This window comes from Brachycentrus maculatus, unplaced genomic scaffold (genome assembly GCF_059751285.1).
Source record: "Brachycentrus maculatus isolate JH-2025_06_01 unplaced genomic scaffold, ASM5975128v1 h1tg000050l, whole genome shotgun sequence".
In the NCBI taxonomy this organism is placed as follows: Eukaryota; Metazoa; Arthropoda; class Insecta; order Trichoptera; family Brachycentridae; genus Brachycentrus; species Brachycentrus maculatus.
In genome coordinates this window covers 325,162-342,164 of record NW_028280804.1, presented here as the reverse complement: position 1 = coordinate 342,164, position 17,003 = coordinate 325,162, and the positions used below count along the sequence as shown (strand labels likewise).

The window sequence follows — 17,003 nt, the reverse complement described above, 5'->3', positions numbered from 1 at the left end:
AAATACTAGCCTTAGGCGCAAAAATAAAGGTGATTTTAATTGTTTGCCATGTCGTATGATAAAGCGAATTTACGTTAAAGATTTAAATTTAAATTTGTATTTAAAAATAAACCCAAACTTTTAATGCTTATTTTACGTTAGTAGAGCGAATTTACGTTGAAGATTTAAAATGAAATTTATTTAAAAAAAGCATTTATGTTTTTTTTAATTATTAGATTTCCGTATTTTTATTTTCATTTAAAAAAGAGTAACCCGCAAAGCGTCTATTTTAGATGCTTGTCTGCAGGTAAGATAGTAAGGAAAGGGAAGGTTAATGTGAAAAATACGTCACAAACACCAAGACCAATTGAAAATAAATCATTATTGAATTCATTTTGCAATTGGCGGAAATAGAACCCGCGACGCCAGTTTCACAGTCGAACGTCTACCCAACTACGCCACAGCACCTGCCTTTAATTTAAATAAAATTACATGTACTTTAAATTAAATAACATATGGTCATTGTTAAGATTTAATATGCTGATTATAAATTTAAAAAAGGACAAGCTGTCGTCTACCTTAAAACTGTTATTTATTATATTTTGTGAGAAAAGAAAGTGTTCATTTGCTCGATTTTAATTTTCTACTGATATTTCTTGGTAGAATTTCTTGTTTTAGTCGAAAAATTCCAAAACATTATTATTAAGATTAAAATTAATTAGAATTTTTTTTTTCCATTTATCGAATGAAACATTGTTTTACAAAGATTTCGTACACTTTGGAACAGGTAGAAGTAAATCACTATAAACCTTTATATTTTATAACTTTTCAAAAAACCACAAAAAACTCTCTGTTATATACAATTATATTTATTTTTAAAAGAGAAGTATCTGTGTTTTTATTATTTACTAAAATACTTCGATTTTAAACTATTTCTGTGGGCCTAAATATCAAATTGTGATGGAGTGGGTTCGAACCGAGAAACTCTGACTCAAGAGACCGCGACACTACCTACGGGACCACAATCCTACTTATGTATATACTTCCTATGTTTAGGAAAAGCTTTTCGTATTAATTATTTTAAAGATATCTACGTTATTGTGGTTAAACTTGTTATCATTTATATTAAATGGTTAAATATGAAAATGACTAAAGCTTTCCACCTATTGTCTATGATCCCACTGATAAGAAATGAAAATAAAAAACTGTAAAAATTAATTAAATAAATAAAAAAAGAAACAGCTCCTACCCCTTCTTCAACCTTCAACGTCCCAAGGACTAAAAAAAATAGAATTAGCTTCATATACAGTGTTTGAAAATGATGCGGAATGCATCAAAACACGTGTTGCAGTAGATTTTAAGAAATAGTGGTATTTACTTACTAAAACATTCATTAAAAATGGTTACATTTTCCACAAAGTGACTGCCGAATCAATTTAAGAAATGTGTCTCATAAAAAAACCTCAATCGTTGTATTTTGAGTAATTAGCCATGTTAAAGTAAATATTTTAGTTATTATGAGTTTGATGACCATGAACCTAGATCTTTAAATCTAATGTCTTAATAATAAAGTAAAGAAAAAAAAAATCACATCTTGGCCACTTCTAAACTAAACTTTGCCAATCGAGTAAATCGTACTGCACCATACTTTTTACTATATAATAAACTTTTTTTGCAGGAGAATCTATTGAAAAGACTTTAAAAAAAATACAGAAAGATTCTTCGCGTTGAAAGGATGTAATAAAATTCTTCGGACTGGATGCAGCTGTCGACTTCAAAAGTGCTTCGAATAAAATCTTTTTCCTTGCATTGCGAAGAAGTTTTTGCAGAGTTTTTTTTTTAACAGAGACGAGAGGAATATTTGATGTGCGCCCTAATAAAGATCGAAATTGTTTCGGCGTTATAATTTTAATATAATTTATTACTTCTTAATTTTCAAAATCAGATAAAATGTTTGACCACGATCAATTTTACGAGAATAAGTAAACTAGAGGACCTTTCACAACATTTTAAGTGTGTCCAAATACTTATTGACTTATGTGTTTTTTTCCCACTAAAGAGTTATTTTACTTTTTTGGACTTCTAAACATAGATGACGAAAAATATGGAAGTCTGGGAATTTACGGGGTTTTCGACCTGTCATAGGCTTGTAAATGATCACTTTACACACGTGTAACATTCACCATTCTACCAATGTCCAAACCATCTCAACACACCCTTCCTAATTTTATCGATAAATTCTTTGAATTTTTTCATTTTTGAAAATTTGAATATGCATCATACATCGTTTTGCCACACTTTTACCTGAAAGAGCGTTTACTTTCCTTTCTTTATCTTTATTTAAAAAAAATATTTGTGTTTTTTTTAATATTATTTTCTCACTATGAATACAATTTTATTAATTGTTTCGGCATTAACTTAGTTGTAAGACATGTTACAATGATTAAAGAAAACACTTGTTTTTTACCACTTGAGTTTTATTAAAGACTTCATGTTTCAGAAGTCAAACTTCCATCATTCAGGTCTGTATTATTACTAAAATATAAAATATAAAATTGTTCTATAAATAAGGAGAGTGGAAATAATATATTGTTTCAAAATTCTTCACCTTTGCTTTCCATTTTTTCTTTGTTTTCAAACTCCGCCCCTTGACTAACCCCCTCCCCCTAACTTTCCTGTCTCCTTATTTATAGAACAATTTTATATTTTAGTTATTATACAGACCTGAATGATGGACGTTTAACTTCTGAAACATGTAGTCTTTAATAAAACTCAAGTGGTAAAAAACAAGTGTTTTCTTTAATCATGAATACAATTATTTCAAGTCAGAACAGCACAAATTTGTACAATAAGTAGCAATGGAGTTAGTTTTTTAATTGCTTCCAAGAATACAGTTGCAATACAGTTTCAGGAAACGAGAAAACACAATACTACTAATTGACTATGAAAACAATCGTGAAGATTCGCAACTTTAAGCGCATAAAACGACGAAACGCTTAAATTCCGCAACTAAACGGAAAGCCAACAATAACGGGAAGCTGAGGAACGGTGTGAACATTTTCGAAGAGCTAGCCAACTTTCCTCCATACAATAAAAGCATCCGACGAGTTCACGGAAGTTGGACGAAAACTAGTGTATCATAATGGAAATTAGCTTTATTAAGCACGTGTAACTTTCTGTCACACCTGAGAAAAAGTTGGCAAATTTTCCAGTTAAGAAGTTCAAGCTCTCTCGCTCCTTACTTTTCCTCATCTGGGCGGTAAACAAAGGTTTGTTAGGAAGTTGTCTCTTTGAAGACATTTTAAAAGAAAATTGTTTTCTTCTTCTTCTGTGTGTATCATGTTAGATCCCCCTGACGACGACTATTACTTGAGATTAATTGTCCTTGGGCAACTCTAAAAAGCGCCTCGACAGTCTTGATACTGGCAATAAACAATAAGAGTCTTGGAACCTATATTGTATGAAAGTGAAGCATGAAGTTGGCATAAGAAGGATGAAAGTATGAATTGCGATGAATTGTGATTTTTCAAATGAATGTGCGGTAAAAATATATTAGATATTCAAATAATGAAATAAAAAATGCAAGGTAAGCATTTTCGATTAAATTAAAAAAAATGAACTGAAATGGTTTTAATAATAATTAAAGAAAACACTTCGTTTTTTACCACTTGAGTTTAATTATAGACTACATGTTTCAGAAGCTAAACTTCCATCATTCAGGTCTGTATAATAACTCTAATAATTAAAGAAAACACTTCGTTTTTTACCACTTGAGTTTAATTATAGACTACATGAATGATGGAAGTTTAGCTTCTGAAACATGTAGTCTATAATTAAACTCAAGTGGTAAAAAACGAAGTGTTTTCTTTAATTATTGTAACATGTCTTACCACAAAGTTAATGCCGAAACAATAAATGAAATGGTTTTGGTCATGTCAAACATAAGTGAGGAAAAAGCTGTGAAAAGAATTTGTGAGGTGAATGTCATTGAAAATAGAATCAAGAAAGACAGAGAAAAGGTTTATATGATCAAGTATATTAAATACTTGAATACAGTCTGTTCAGAAATTTATGATCGGCGGGTATGTTTAAAGAGATACATGAGTGTGGAAGAGGCGATGAATATTTGTAAAGACTAGAATGTTTGTGGAATTGTTTAATTTGCTTTATTTTTATTAATTTAACTATTTTTGTTAATGAAATGTAATGTTTATTATTTTTAATGTAACTTTTGTTTATTATATACTTTTTTGTATGTAAAGCTATACAATCCCGAAAAAATAAAGACAGAGTGGTGTGGCGATATATTCTCTCCGCTTAGTTAGAAAGTTAGGGGTTTCCCCCATGTCATGAAAACGCCGGTACATATAATTCCTCGGCCAAAAGAAAACGGCATATCACTGTGCGAGCCAACCTCTTTGAATTTTTTTTAGATGGGAATCGCTTTCGTAGAATTACGCATGATCAAAATATATATTATCATTCACGTGTGTTTTCTTCTTTGATTTCTAGGTTAACAAAAGCAGTATTGTGTGCATTGGAGCTTGATACTTTGAAGAATTTGCGATGAAAGCATGAACATTTCACGGTCGAAAATCGACTTGTTTGATAAAATGCTTTACAATAAGCAGGTACTTCGATTCAATTCCGCATTTTGTTAGTTTCAAAGGGTAAAGAGTCTTTAAGGAAAATAGTTCAAAATAGTAAAATTGTTATACGGAGTATACAGTAAAGTTATCAAACCACAAAAAAATAGATGGAAATACTTCTTCATCATCTTCAACGCCTATCCGCACCCCAATGGTTCAGTTATCTTGTTTACAAATGTCACACATCGCTCACTCCTTTCAAGAACGTCACAAATCAAAAAACTTGATTTTTAGGAGAACGTTTTTAAAGTTTAAAAATATAATACAATGTATTAAAAATAAATATCAAGCCCCTTATTGAACTTTTTACACATCTTTTTAGGTAAACCTGAAGGTTTGTTTTCCATTTGAAAAATATTAAATATATTTAAAAAAATTATGAAAACATACCTTTTCTTCAAAATGCAAAAACAACATTTTCTGCCCTGTAGCGGGTAAATATTATGTTAAAAATATGCCGCTTTTGCTGGGATGTAGTACATTTTCTGGGCATTCCAAAAACATTCACAACTGAAAATATGTGATTTTTGATTTATGATTGACGTATAACGCTTTTTTGCAAAAATTATAACAGTTTTCGATAGGGTGACTAATTTTGTGCCACCATTTATGAAACAAAATAATATATATTTTCATTAATTGATTCGGCAGTCACTTTTTGGTCATATCTATCCGTTTTTAATTAAACTTTAACTTGGTAGATACCAATATAAAAAAAATAATGTTTGAAATATTATTTTTTGACATCTCATCAAAGATGAAGAAGAATATGGAAGCTGGGCATTTACGGGGCTGACGACCGTCATAGGCAGGTTTCAGTGATCACTTTACACACGTGTAACATTCACCAATTCTACCCATTATTGACAACCACACTACTCAAATCCTTAGAAGTTCTATATATATGAACCAATTTAGAAACCCTGTTCTCGAATCACTAGAACTTCACTAGAGACATCTATTGGTGAATTATTTACTTTTTCTTCTTCATCTTTGATGAGATGTTAAAAATAATATGAAAATAACTCCTGTAATTGGAGATAATCCAGATTTTGTGAACAAGTATTTGGACACACTAAAAATGTTGTAAATGTTTGAAATAAGTTTACAAGCATTATATTTTATTCAACGTGATGTAAACTTCATGGAACATGATATGATTTTCATTTTTATAAACAAATATGAAAAAATCATATTCTGTAAACATCACAACACATCATAGGTTATTTTATAAAGTGTGTTAATGTTATAATGCTGTTAGTACTGAACCAGCTCGGTTTTCATGACAACATTGAATAATTACATGCTGATAGGTGATTCTGGAAGGAAATTCAACGCGAAGGTGTCATCCGCGTAAACCTAATGGAAAATGATATAACCTTCATTTTCACTCTAGTCTATAATAGGTTTGGAAGCATAAACAAAGATTTACAGCCATGTAGCGCCGTATTTTGTATGGTTAAGCGAACTGCAAAATATTGCTTGTCTCGTGGGGTCGGGGTTGACTGGTTTTGTTGTTGTTTTGAAGTTTCTAGAAGCGCATCGGGGTAGAGAAGGGGATGGAAATGGCTTGTAAAGGCTTAATAAAACTTTCATCGCCTGTTTCAAGTCTCGCCGGAAGGCATAATATGGCCACCGTGCTTTTTACAATAAACAAAAAAGGATCGTAAAAAGACAAAGTTTGAATGCTTTCCAAACGACGCTAATGTTGAATTTGGGAACAGAAATGTTTCCTTTTGACTAATATTTTCGAGAGTCTTTGCCGTATAAATTGCGTTAAGTAAATCTTTGATGAAACTCAAATAAAAGTTTTATTGTTTTTATTATTAATTTAACTCGATTAGGTAAACACGGTTGGAGTTGCTTTAATATGGTGTTATGCCCTGTTTTATAAAAAAATAAAACACAATAATTTGTAAGAGAACACAACGCAAAATTGATTATTGGAATATTAGGGTTGCAAAGATTGAAAAAGATACAGAGTGAGTAATGCACAGTTATAGCAAATAAAACATTTAAAGTGAAAGCTAAACTGGCAGTACACAATGGAGTCCTGTTTTCAAACCCAATGTATGGATGCAAAGACACGGAGTTAGCAAAAGAAGGGTGAAAGGTTGTCCCTTAGATGAATGAGTGGCCAAATGATGGATGAAAGATGTTCGAATGTCAAAATGAGGGAAGAATGCAAGGCTGAGATAAGCATTCTCAGAACCATTATAAAAAACAGGTGTGTTGAGAAAGATATTTTAATCAATAAATATTAAATTTTGATTTCCTGAAAAGAATTTCGGGAATTGATATAACGAAAAATCAAGTTTAAAAAAAAATTAAATTGATTTGAAAGAATATAATAAAAAATAAATATTTGTACAAAGAAAATTAATAAAACTTTTGATTATCACACCCAGAATGTAAAAGTCTTTTCAGATTTCTTTCTTGTATGTAACTGTCGTTTATGTGACGAATTGTTTTGAAAATATATTGTGTTGTGTTAAATCTATTGCATGAAAGTTGTGATTTTAATTGGTGTAATTTCCATTGTAATTAAGTAAACATATTTTTGTAAATATTATGAAACGCATTAGCCGTAAATAAAAATTAAAAAGATCTGTTAAGTTAATTTTTTCATAACATTAAACAAAGATTTGTCATTTATACATTTTTCTCAAAAATGCAAAAAAAGGAATGAGATATTTGTGAGCATATTAAAAAGAATACAATTTCACAAATAAAATTTGTCAGCAGCGTTGCAGCAAAAGTTTTCCATGCACCGAGTCTCCCAGGATAGCAGGAGATAATGTGAGCATGTTTTGTATAATCTGAGTGCAGGAAATGTGCGACTTGAACAGCTGATTTGTCTCCATTAAAAGTTCTCCAGTAAATCCCTTTTATGGCCCCTAGTCCCGCTACTGCGCCGCAGCCACAGGTAAATGGCCCCCGAAGAATACTATTAACTGCTACATACTTCAAATACATTATTTACCAAGTAACCAGACCAGTTTTGAGGAATTTAAAAATCCAAGCTACGCTATTACACGTAACGTTTTCGCCGATTAACACGTTGAATGCGGCATACGTGCGAAGCGCGTTTTCCTAATATTTCCGCGGTGCGGAATACGCGCTAAACGCGTATGGCTGATAATAATGTGTCGAATGGCTTAAAAGTATACAACATTTTGGGTGCGTCTAAATACTTGTTCACAAATCTGGATTATCTCCAATTATAGGAGTTCCTTTTCATATTATTTTTTGACATCTCATCAAAGATGAATATTCGGTATATGACGGTCGTCAGCCCCGTAGACCCAGACTTCCATATTCTTCTTCGTTTTGCTAATCGTTATTTAATAAGAATTGAACACCATGAACGTGATAAACCCATTTTTCTCCTAATACATGGATTTGTGTCAAAATACGGAATTGTCACAAATACGGATTATTCATCGGGCATGTTAAAGAATGTAAACGTTTTTGTTGACATCTCATTATTGATAATAAAAATATGAAAGTCTGGGTAATGATAGAGCCTAGGATCTATCATAAGCTGATTTAATTGATCAATTTATACACGTATATCATTGACCATTCTACCCATGACTGACAACCAACCACATTACTCAAATTTTGAGTTTTGGATATGTGAGTTCTCAGCACCGTCTATGGTTGATTAGATAAATAAATATATAAATAAAAAACTATTGATTGACCATTTCGTATTACGTTAAAGAAAATCATATTTTTTTTAGTTTTTTTTTGTATACCTACTTACATTTATTTTAATCACAATTTTTACATATTTAGAAAAAAAAAATTGCAGAGACCCACCAAGCCACCTTGTGTGTCTTGTCGGTGGAGTTCTTTTTTTGTGTGAATTATTATTTGAATCTACGCCTAGTATTGAATTCAAATGTGAAGCGTTTATTTAACTTTTTATTTTGTAAAAAAAAATTATATATTTTTATTGGATTATGACTTGAATACTGTAATAAAAAGGAGTAGTTTTCAGGTGTTTAACAAATAGTATGTAACATGTCCTGCGGTTTGCAAGCACAAGAAGGGTGAAGTAAGTTCAAGAATTAGAGGAAATTAATGTAGTGCTTAAGTATTTATGCAGACTACCATTTAGAGTAACGACTGCATCTTCTGACTGCATGATTGCAGTTGCATAAGCCTGAAGACACCTGAATAATAGCTGCAATGTATGCGGTTAAACGATCATGTTACCCGTTTTCAGAATAAACATTGTAATAAATAACAACGTTGTTACATGAAATAGCTTGAATATTACAACATTTTGAGTGCGTCCAAATACTTGTTCACAAATCTGGATTATCTTCAATTATAGAAGTATTTTTCATGTTATTTTTTTTGACAAAAAAAAATCAAATGAAAAATACTCATATAATTGGAGATAATCCAGATTTGTTAACAAGTATTTAGACACACTCGAAATCTGGTCAAATTATAAGCTAAAATGATTAAAATAAAAATGATATTTTCGGGCGTTTCTCGTGCGTGTGATTATAATCCAGGATTCGGACCTCACACATTAATAATAGAGTTTATGCTGAATAAAAAGCCTCTTTTCATGTCACCAAAAGATGTCTCTAGTGAAGTTCTAGTGTTTCAAGAACAATGTTTCAAAATTGGTTCATATATATATATATAGAACTTCCAGGAGTTTGAGTAGTGTGGTTGTCAATAATGGGTAGAATTGGTGAATGTTACACGTGTGTAAAGTGTTCACTTAAACCAGCCTATGACGGTCGTCAGCCCCTTAAATGCCCAGACTTCCATATTTTTCTTCATCTTTAATGAGATGTCAAAAAATAATATAATAAATAACAACTTTGTTACATGAAAAAGCTTTAATGTTGTTGTTTTGCTATATAAAATGCAGTTTTTTATTATTATTCCATTATTTTGAGTGTATCTAAATACTTTTTCACAAATCTGGATTATCTGCAATAAGGAATTATTTTTTATTACATTATTTACATTATAATTACATTAATTACATTATTTTTTTATTTGTCGATATAGACGAAGAAGAATATGGAAGTCTGGGCATTTAAATTCTTGTCGATTATGGGTAAAATTGGTGGATGTTATACTTGTATAAAGTGATCAATTAACCAAGCCTATGACAGATGTAAGCCCTGTAAATGATCAGACTTCCATATTCTTCTTTATCTATATCGACATATCATCGAGATGTAATTTATTATTTTTTTATTATTTTATTTAATAATTATTATAATTTATTGATTGATTTGCTCCTTAAAATATTTAGTAGTTCTTAAAAAAACTTGAGAACCGCTGGACTAGAGAGACCAAATATAAGTCTTTATTTTTATTATATTCAATCTATAAAATAAATGAAAACTTATGATAAAACACTACTCATCATTATACCTACTCTAAAACATTTAAAAAATAATGTTATTATATTTGATATATTAATTTACTTCCTTGTAAACAACGTTTATTTGTGATTTATATTGTCCTTATTTATTTCAATGTATTTTAGTATTTAAAACACAGTAATATTTATTGTTTAATTTCTGATAAACTAACAGAAATATTTGTTTTCTTTGTGGTTTTAAAACATCATTTTCCATCATTTCATTTTCCATATTTATTCACAACATTATTGTAAATTTTAATTTGTGTAATAATGAAATATGTTAATAAATAAACAAATGAAAAAAATGTGTATTTGAATTTTTTTATTGTTTTTGGAAGAGATTTCTTTGTTTTAAAATGCCATATAATCACCAAAACTTGTATGAATTCTTAACCCTTTTATCATTTTTTATACTTTGTGTTTGATGAAAAATAAAATGAATAATAAAAAAAAAATAAAAAAACTATCATTTTTTTAAATATTTATATATAGGATTACTATAAAATCCGGTATTAAAATGTCATTTTACAACCAGAATTTGAGTTTATTCATTCCATTATTACTAACTGTAATTTGTAATTTTGTGCATTTCAAAAAAAATTAAGTAAATAAAAAAACAACTTTAAAAATGTATATTTTAATTTTCTTATTGTGTATTATAGAGATTTCTATGTATAAATATCCCGCTATAGAAAATAATAAGAAATTCTACCAAAATATAGGTACAGCGGCTGTGGAAATGAAAAAAAGACTTAAAAAAATAGTATTATGAATTCAATTCGCGTAGCCGCGTTTTGCGGAGAATTCCGTCTGTTGTATGGGCAAATTAGTCCGTACAAAACACGACTAAAATCTCAAATTGTGGCTATTCAGAAGGAAACTCAAGACTAACTTCAGCTTCGGTGGTTCCATAGTTTGCGAATATAATATTTATAAAAAATATGCACAAATCGAGGTTTTCAATAGCTCATTTGTTTATTTATTCAATTAACCTTTAGTTATACAAACAAATATTTCACTTATTTTCCAACTAACTAACTATCCTAAGAGTTAGTTAGATGACTCTCTCTCTCTCTACGATAATCTCCTTATACATACTCTCGGATTATTCCTGATATGACCTTAGTATATTTATACTTTGAATTAAGATTTGGATACTATTTATTGATTCTGCATTTTCTTTGTGGAATGACATGTTGATTATTTTTATTAAATTATTATTATTTATTAAAAATTAGCAGTGATAAGTGATTTTGAGTGTTTTATAAGTGATTTTTTCAGTATAATATTTATTCAACATTACCCTGGACTGGTACCTGACGGAGGGCTGATCACCTTTCCTTCATGTGTAAACGATCAAGATAATACTGCATTTGTATGAAGCAGTGCCCTATGCACCATTGTGGTGCGGAAGAGGGTTTTTTTTTATTTAATTAAAAATTAAACACTTGCAAACTAGCCACTCATTTGAGTCACATTAATTTAAATTATTACACTCAGTTACAAACAAAGGACAAGTCATGAAAATTTTTGAAAATTTAGAAATACATAAAAAAATCTAATAAAACGTTAATTAATAATATGCTTTTTCAAAATACGTCACCATTATTGTCTATGTTTCCTTTTACAAAAATGCCCGTTCCTTAACCTCCCTCTATTTATTACCCTATCAACCTCTATATATGTAAACATATTTTTTTTTGGTCGTTAGTTTTACATTTCACCTGTAGATGAAGGCATCTGTTAGTTTTCGAAACTAGTCATGTGTTATGAAATATCACTCATTATTTGGTATTATATAGGGTCCGCCATCTAAAGTTTTTTTTTTTAACTAGTGCTTATTTCGTGAATGGTAACACTTAGCTCATGTCTGATTTGACAGATAATTAGTTTTATCCTTCCGCTGAGCGAATATGGTTGTGTATACGCTTGAACAACGCTGGGAAATATTGCGACATTACTTTGAAAATCATGGTAATGTTGCAGAATGTGTGCGAAAATTGCGTACGGTTTTTGGAAGAAGAGAAGCACCGTCAGCTCCGTATGTTCGTTATCTTGTGAAAAAAGTGAAAGAAACTGGCATCCTCATCGATAAACCAAAGCGTGAAAAGCCAAAAACAGTGCGTACACCCGAGAATATCGATGTTGTGGCAGAAAGTGTGCGTGAAGCGCCATCAACATCAATTCACCGTCGTTCTCAACAATTGAACATTTCGGAGACATCATTGAGACGAATTTTGCATAAAGACCTTGGTATGACGCCATACAAAGTCCAATTGGTTCAGGAGTTGAAGCCAACTGACCATCCAATGCGTTTTCGCTTCGCTGAGTGGGCCTGCGATCGACTTACAGAAGATGCCGATTTTGCCAAAAAAATCATCTTTTCGGATGAAGCTCATTTTGATCTTGGCGGGTATGTAAACAAGCAAAATTGTCGTATTTGGGGCACAGAAAACCCGCACGCATACATTGAAAAGCCGGTACACCCAAAACGAGTCACTGTTTGGTGCGGATTTTGGTCCAGAGGCATAATTGGGCCATTTTTCTTTGAAAATGAGCAAGGAGTGGCCGTTACAGTCAATGGCGATCGTTATCGGGCCATGTTGAACGGATTTTTGTTCACAAAAATTGAAGAGGAGGATATTGGCAACATTTGGTTTCAACAGGACGGCGCTACGTGCCACACAGCCGAAGCTACACTCGATGTTTTGCGCCCTGTTTTTGAAAAAAAAAAGTTATTTGGCGGACCCTTTACTAGTGTTTAATTAAAAATAAAAATAATGACAATAATTCAAATTTCGAACCTTCTTGTATTTCAATACCTGTGGCATATAAAAAATGCTATTATTGATAAACAGATGATAAATGAGTTGAATAATTGATGCCTTCCTTTCATATATATAATTTTCTGCCCAAAATCACTAAGAATTCCAGTAGTGAACAGGTCTTTAAGAACAGTGTCCGTCGATGGTTGCTTCGCATTGGAAGGGACAAGGTAGAAAGTGATTTAATCAAAGTCCAGGTGTAATAATTTTATTGTAAAACCTTTGATTATTAACCGTTAATTATTATTGTATCTCTTGTATGTAATGTATATAATCTAATAATTAAAAAAAAATAAAAAAATTAAAAATATGTATTAACATGTGAGTATTTCGGCTCAATACAGGCCATGCCTAAAGAGCCGTAATACATTTAGTATTTGAATCTATGAAATAAATATGTATCTATGAAATGAAATAAATAAATAAACAAAAAATATATATCACATGTTTCACAGGCTCAGCCTAATAAATAAATACAAGTCCTAATACACGTAAGTAAATACAAGTAATATAAATAAATACAATATATAAATATAATAAAAACAATAAACGTCCTTAGAACACAACTCTAATTTAGACTCAGCTTCACAAACGGTTATTTTTCGAAAATTATACACTTGTAATATACCACTTAATGAGTTTTATTTTTATATACGACTAGTTTTGAAAACTTACAGATGTTTTCATCTACAGTTGAAAATTAAAACTGATGTTGAAAATTTAAGTTTTCGAAACTTGTCGTGTTTAAAAATAAAACTCATTAAGTGGTATATTACAGGTGTTTGATTTTCAAAAAAAGAATCAACATGTCATGCACAAAGTTAATGCCGAATCCATATATAATATTCACATAAGGTGTTTGAAAATGGCGTGCAAGTGTAACAATAGATTAAAAGAAATATTGGTATTTTCTACGTAAAACTTAAATAAAAAAATAAAAATTTACCATAAAGTGACTTCCGAATCAACTAATGAAATAATTACATATGGGAAATAAGGGAGTTCACCCCATGTCCGTATCAGTTCCTCAATTAATCAACTTGTGAGCTTATCATCAGAGCACCGTCCGTTTGATTGGCAGAAAACGAGTGAAAATATAATAATGTGACGGGTCTGCCGATGGGGTGAGGGTCAGAGACCACCAGGGAGGAAAGTGCGACGGATGAGTGGCGGGGGATGTTCAGGCGGGGGTAGCCAGGGACGAAGTTAAGGGTGGACTCGCGGGAGGGGACCTTAAACCGTTCCCAAGTATGTCAACAGCAGATTACCGTAAATGCTTTAGCTTAACGCGTTCCTCGGGGAAAAATAGTTTATCATTTATTCAGAGCTGACCATCTAGAACCCAAACACAGCTAGTAAAACAAAAACATCGATAATCTCAATAAAGATGGAGGAAAATATATAAAACCATAGGTGTCTCAACTTGATTTGAAATATTATTTATTTTCATTCAAAAAGTCTGCGTAATCGGGGGGCATGTATGATTAGATGTATGGATGTGAAGGAGGCGAGGAGTGTTTGTCAGGACAGAAGAGTGTGGCGTTCCATCCTCTCTGCCTTCCCCTGCGGGGAAATGGCGTGATGGTAGTAGTAGTAGAAGTAGTAGTAGTAGTTCATTCAAACGCTCATCCACCCCTGATGGTGTATAGGGCACTGCATCATACAACGCAGTGTTATTTTGATCGTTAAAAATGTGAAAGAAATGTGATCAGCCCTCTTTTTCAGGTACCCATAAGTCGAGGATAATATAAAATAAATATTGGTGTTACATAAATCCCTTATATTTCTTTTAACCCTTTTTCCCTGGGATTCAATGTCTGCCTTCGTGGTGTAATGGTAAGTACGCTTGGCTACCGTACTGGAAGTCCCGGGTTATGAAACATCTTTCGTTCATTTTTATATGAAAGAAGATCTGATCAAATACCCACAACAGCGTCGGCAAAGATTTTTTCACATTCCTAAATACAGGACCAACCTGAGGATGGCCATGCCATTATCATTTTTTTACTAAACTCAACATAGATGGTGGCGAAAAACATGTTGAGTATCAATTAATATGTAAGTATAACTTATAATAGTGATACAGGTTCTTTATATCACCTTATATTATCTCATCAACACTTTTAGTTGTTATGGGTATAAAAGTTGTATTATGGGTACAAAAAGAGAAAATCTTACCTCCTCGTACTTCACAGACCAACACCAGTACTTTGCCTTCTTCTAGTGGTCCAATTATACCAGCTACATCTCGTCCAGAGTTGTCATACACCATCATTTGGTGGGGAGGAACTGTAAAAAAGGAAAAAATCGATGACATTTATAAATTAAAATATTTATTTTTGTTTTTTATTACATAAATAAATAATTTAACTAATGAAAGCAACTGTCACATCTTATTGACTTAGAAATATCATCTGGACCAACGGAAAGAAAGTAAAATCAGAATAAACAGGACATGTATAAGACCAATCATAACGTTTGCGAAGGAGATAAGAGCCGACATAATCAGAGCCAAAAAACTACTCAAAACATCGGAAATGAAAGTCTTAAGGGCTTTTTATTTTCTTAGATGGGAATTGTATTTATTATTTACCTTGCTTATCATGTACAAGGTTTATAAATCATTTAGTTAAATTTTTTCTTCTAGCTAATTCAATATGTTTTTATTTGAATCTGTGTTGGGAACAGGAGGGATAATCTAGTGTGGGCCCATCAGGAACTTCTCAGATTTTGCTCAGTTCTGGGAGGAAACCAGGTAAAACTCCTCAGGAGAAGGCGGACTGTTGACTGTCATCAGCAGACCTTCCGTTCCACTAGAAGAGGGTTCGGCATTCTGTGTCCTAGCTTCGTTTATGTTACAAATGTGTATCACTATTTAAATCATGAGTCTTAAGGGCTATTACAGGGAAGACGATCAAAGGCAGAATTTGTGGGCCTGTGAGGCCGAAGATATCGTACGATGGAGTAGAGAAAAAAGATGATTTTGGAGAGACCATGTCAACAATCAAGGATCAAGGATCCCATATATTGCGGCTAACGAGATACCACCGGGCACCTATCTTCCCGGAAGACCATCAAAGAGATGAAAGAATAGTTGGGTGTCAACATCACAGGAAGAGTAATTTTCTTGAAAAAAAATGGATATTCAGATCTAATAAAAGAAAAATAAGAAAAAGTCCCGATAAACTGCTAATGAAGCAGTTTGTCATCAGATTTTTCAAGTAATATTTCAATTAAGTTTTATATAAACAACAGACATGTTACATCATTTACTTATTAACATACACTCACATGCAATCCACATATATTCACATACAAATATAAACACATGTATACATACACACAAGTTCAAATATACACACAAAAGATTATCAGCCCAGGTGTTAATTAATAAGTATAAGACACTTGTTTTATACCACTTGAGTTTTATTAAAGACTACATGTTTTAGAAGTTAAACTTCCATCATTCAGGTCTGTATAGTAACTAAAATATAAAATATAAATGACGGATGTTTAACTTCTGAAACATGTAGTCTTTAATAAAACTCAAGTGGTATAAAACAAGTGTTTTCTTTAATCATTGTAACATGTCTTACCACAAAGTTAATACCGAAACAATAAATAAAATAAGTATAAGAGTGAAGAATGAAATCATTGCAATGGAAAATAACAAATATTTATTTAAACCCCTCTGAGGATCGAACCCGAGACCTCTAGCGTGTTAACTAAATGTGCTTAGCATTACACTACAGAGTCAAAAATATTATTTTAGTCATACAAATACAGTTAGAAATATGAAAAATTCATTTGAACAAAATATTATCCAATTTGCAACAAATTGGTTGAGCGCATCCCTTTGTTACTCGAAAAACAGGATTATATGTTTCTCTTCCTGAAGCGTTACAGTGTTATTTCAGATGCTACTGAAAACAGTTATCTAGTGCGAAATAAACGAATTTCAATGAACCGTCGGCCGACATTCAGCAGAGCATTAAAGCCAATTTAATGGTGGAAAATCAGTTAGCATGTTTTAAACATGCAAAGGCTTCGTTTTATTTTCAACAGTGGTTTATCGAATGAATCCTTTACACGCTGGATGATATTTTTTGGAAAAATCAATTTAAATAAATTTCTAGATGCACA

General features: G+C 31.5%; 1 protein-coding gene across 1 annotated transcript in view; it reads right to left on the bottom strand.

Moving 5' to 3' along the window:
* The window catches only part of LOC148312019 (B-cell receptor CD22-like), a 571,734-nt gene that overhangs the window by 303,908 nt on the left and 250,823 nt on the right, over positions 1-17,003 (bottom strand). Inside the window, exon 5 of the mRNA XM_088277952.1 lies at positions 15,039-15,149. Coding sequence (XP_088134078.1) covers positions 15,039-15,149 — 111 coding nt within the window. The remainder of the gene's footprint in view (positions 1-15,038; positions 15,150-17,003) is intronic.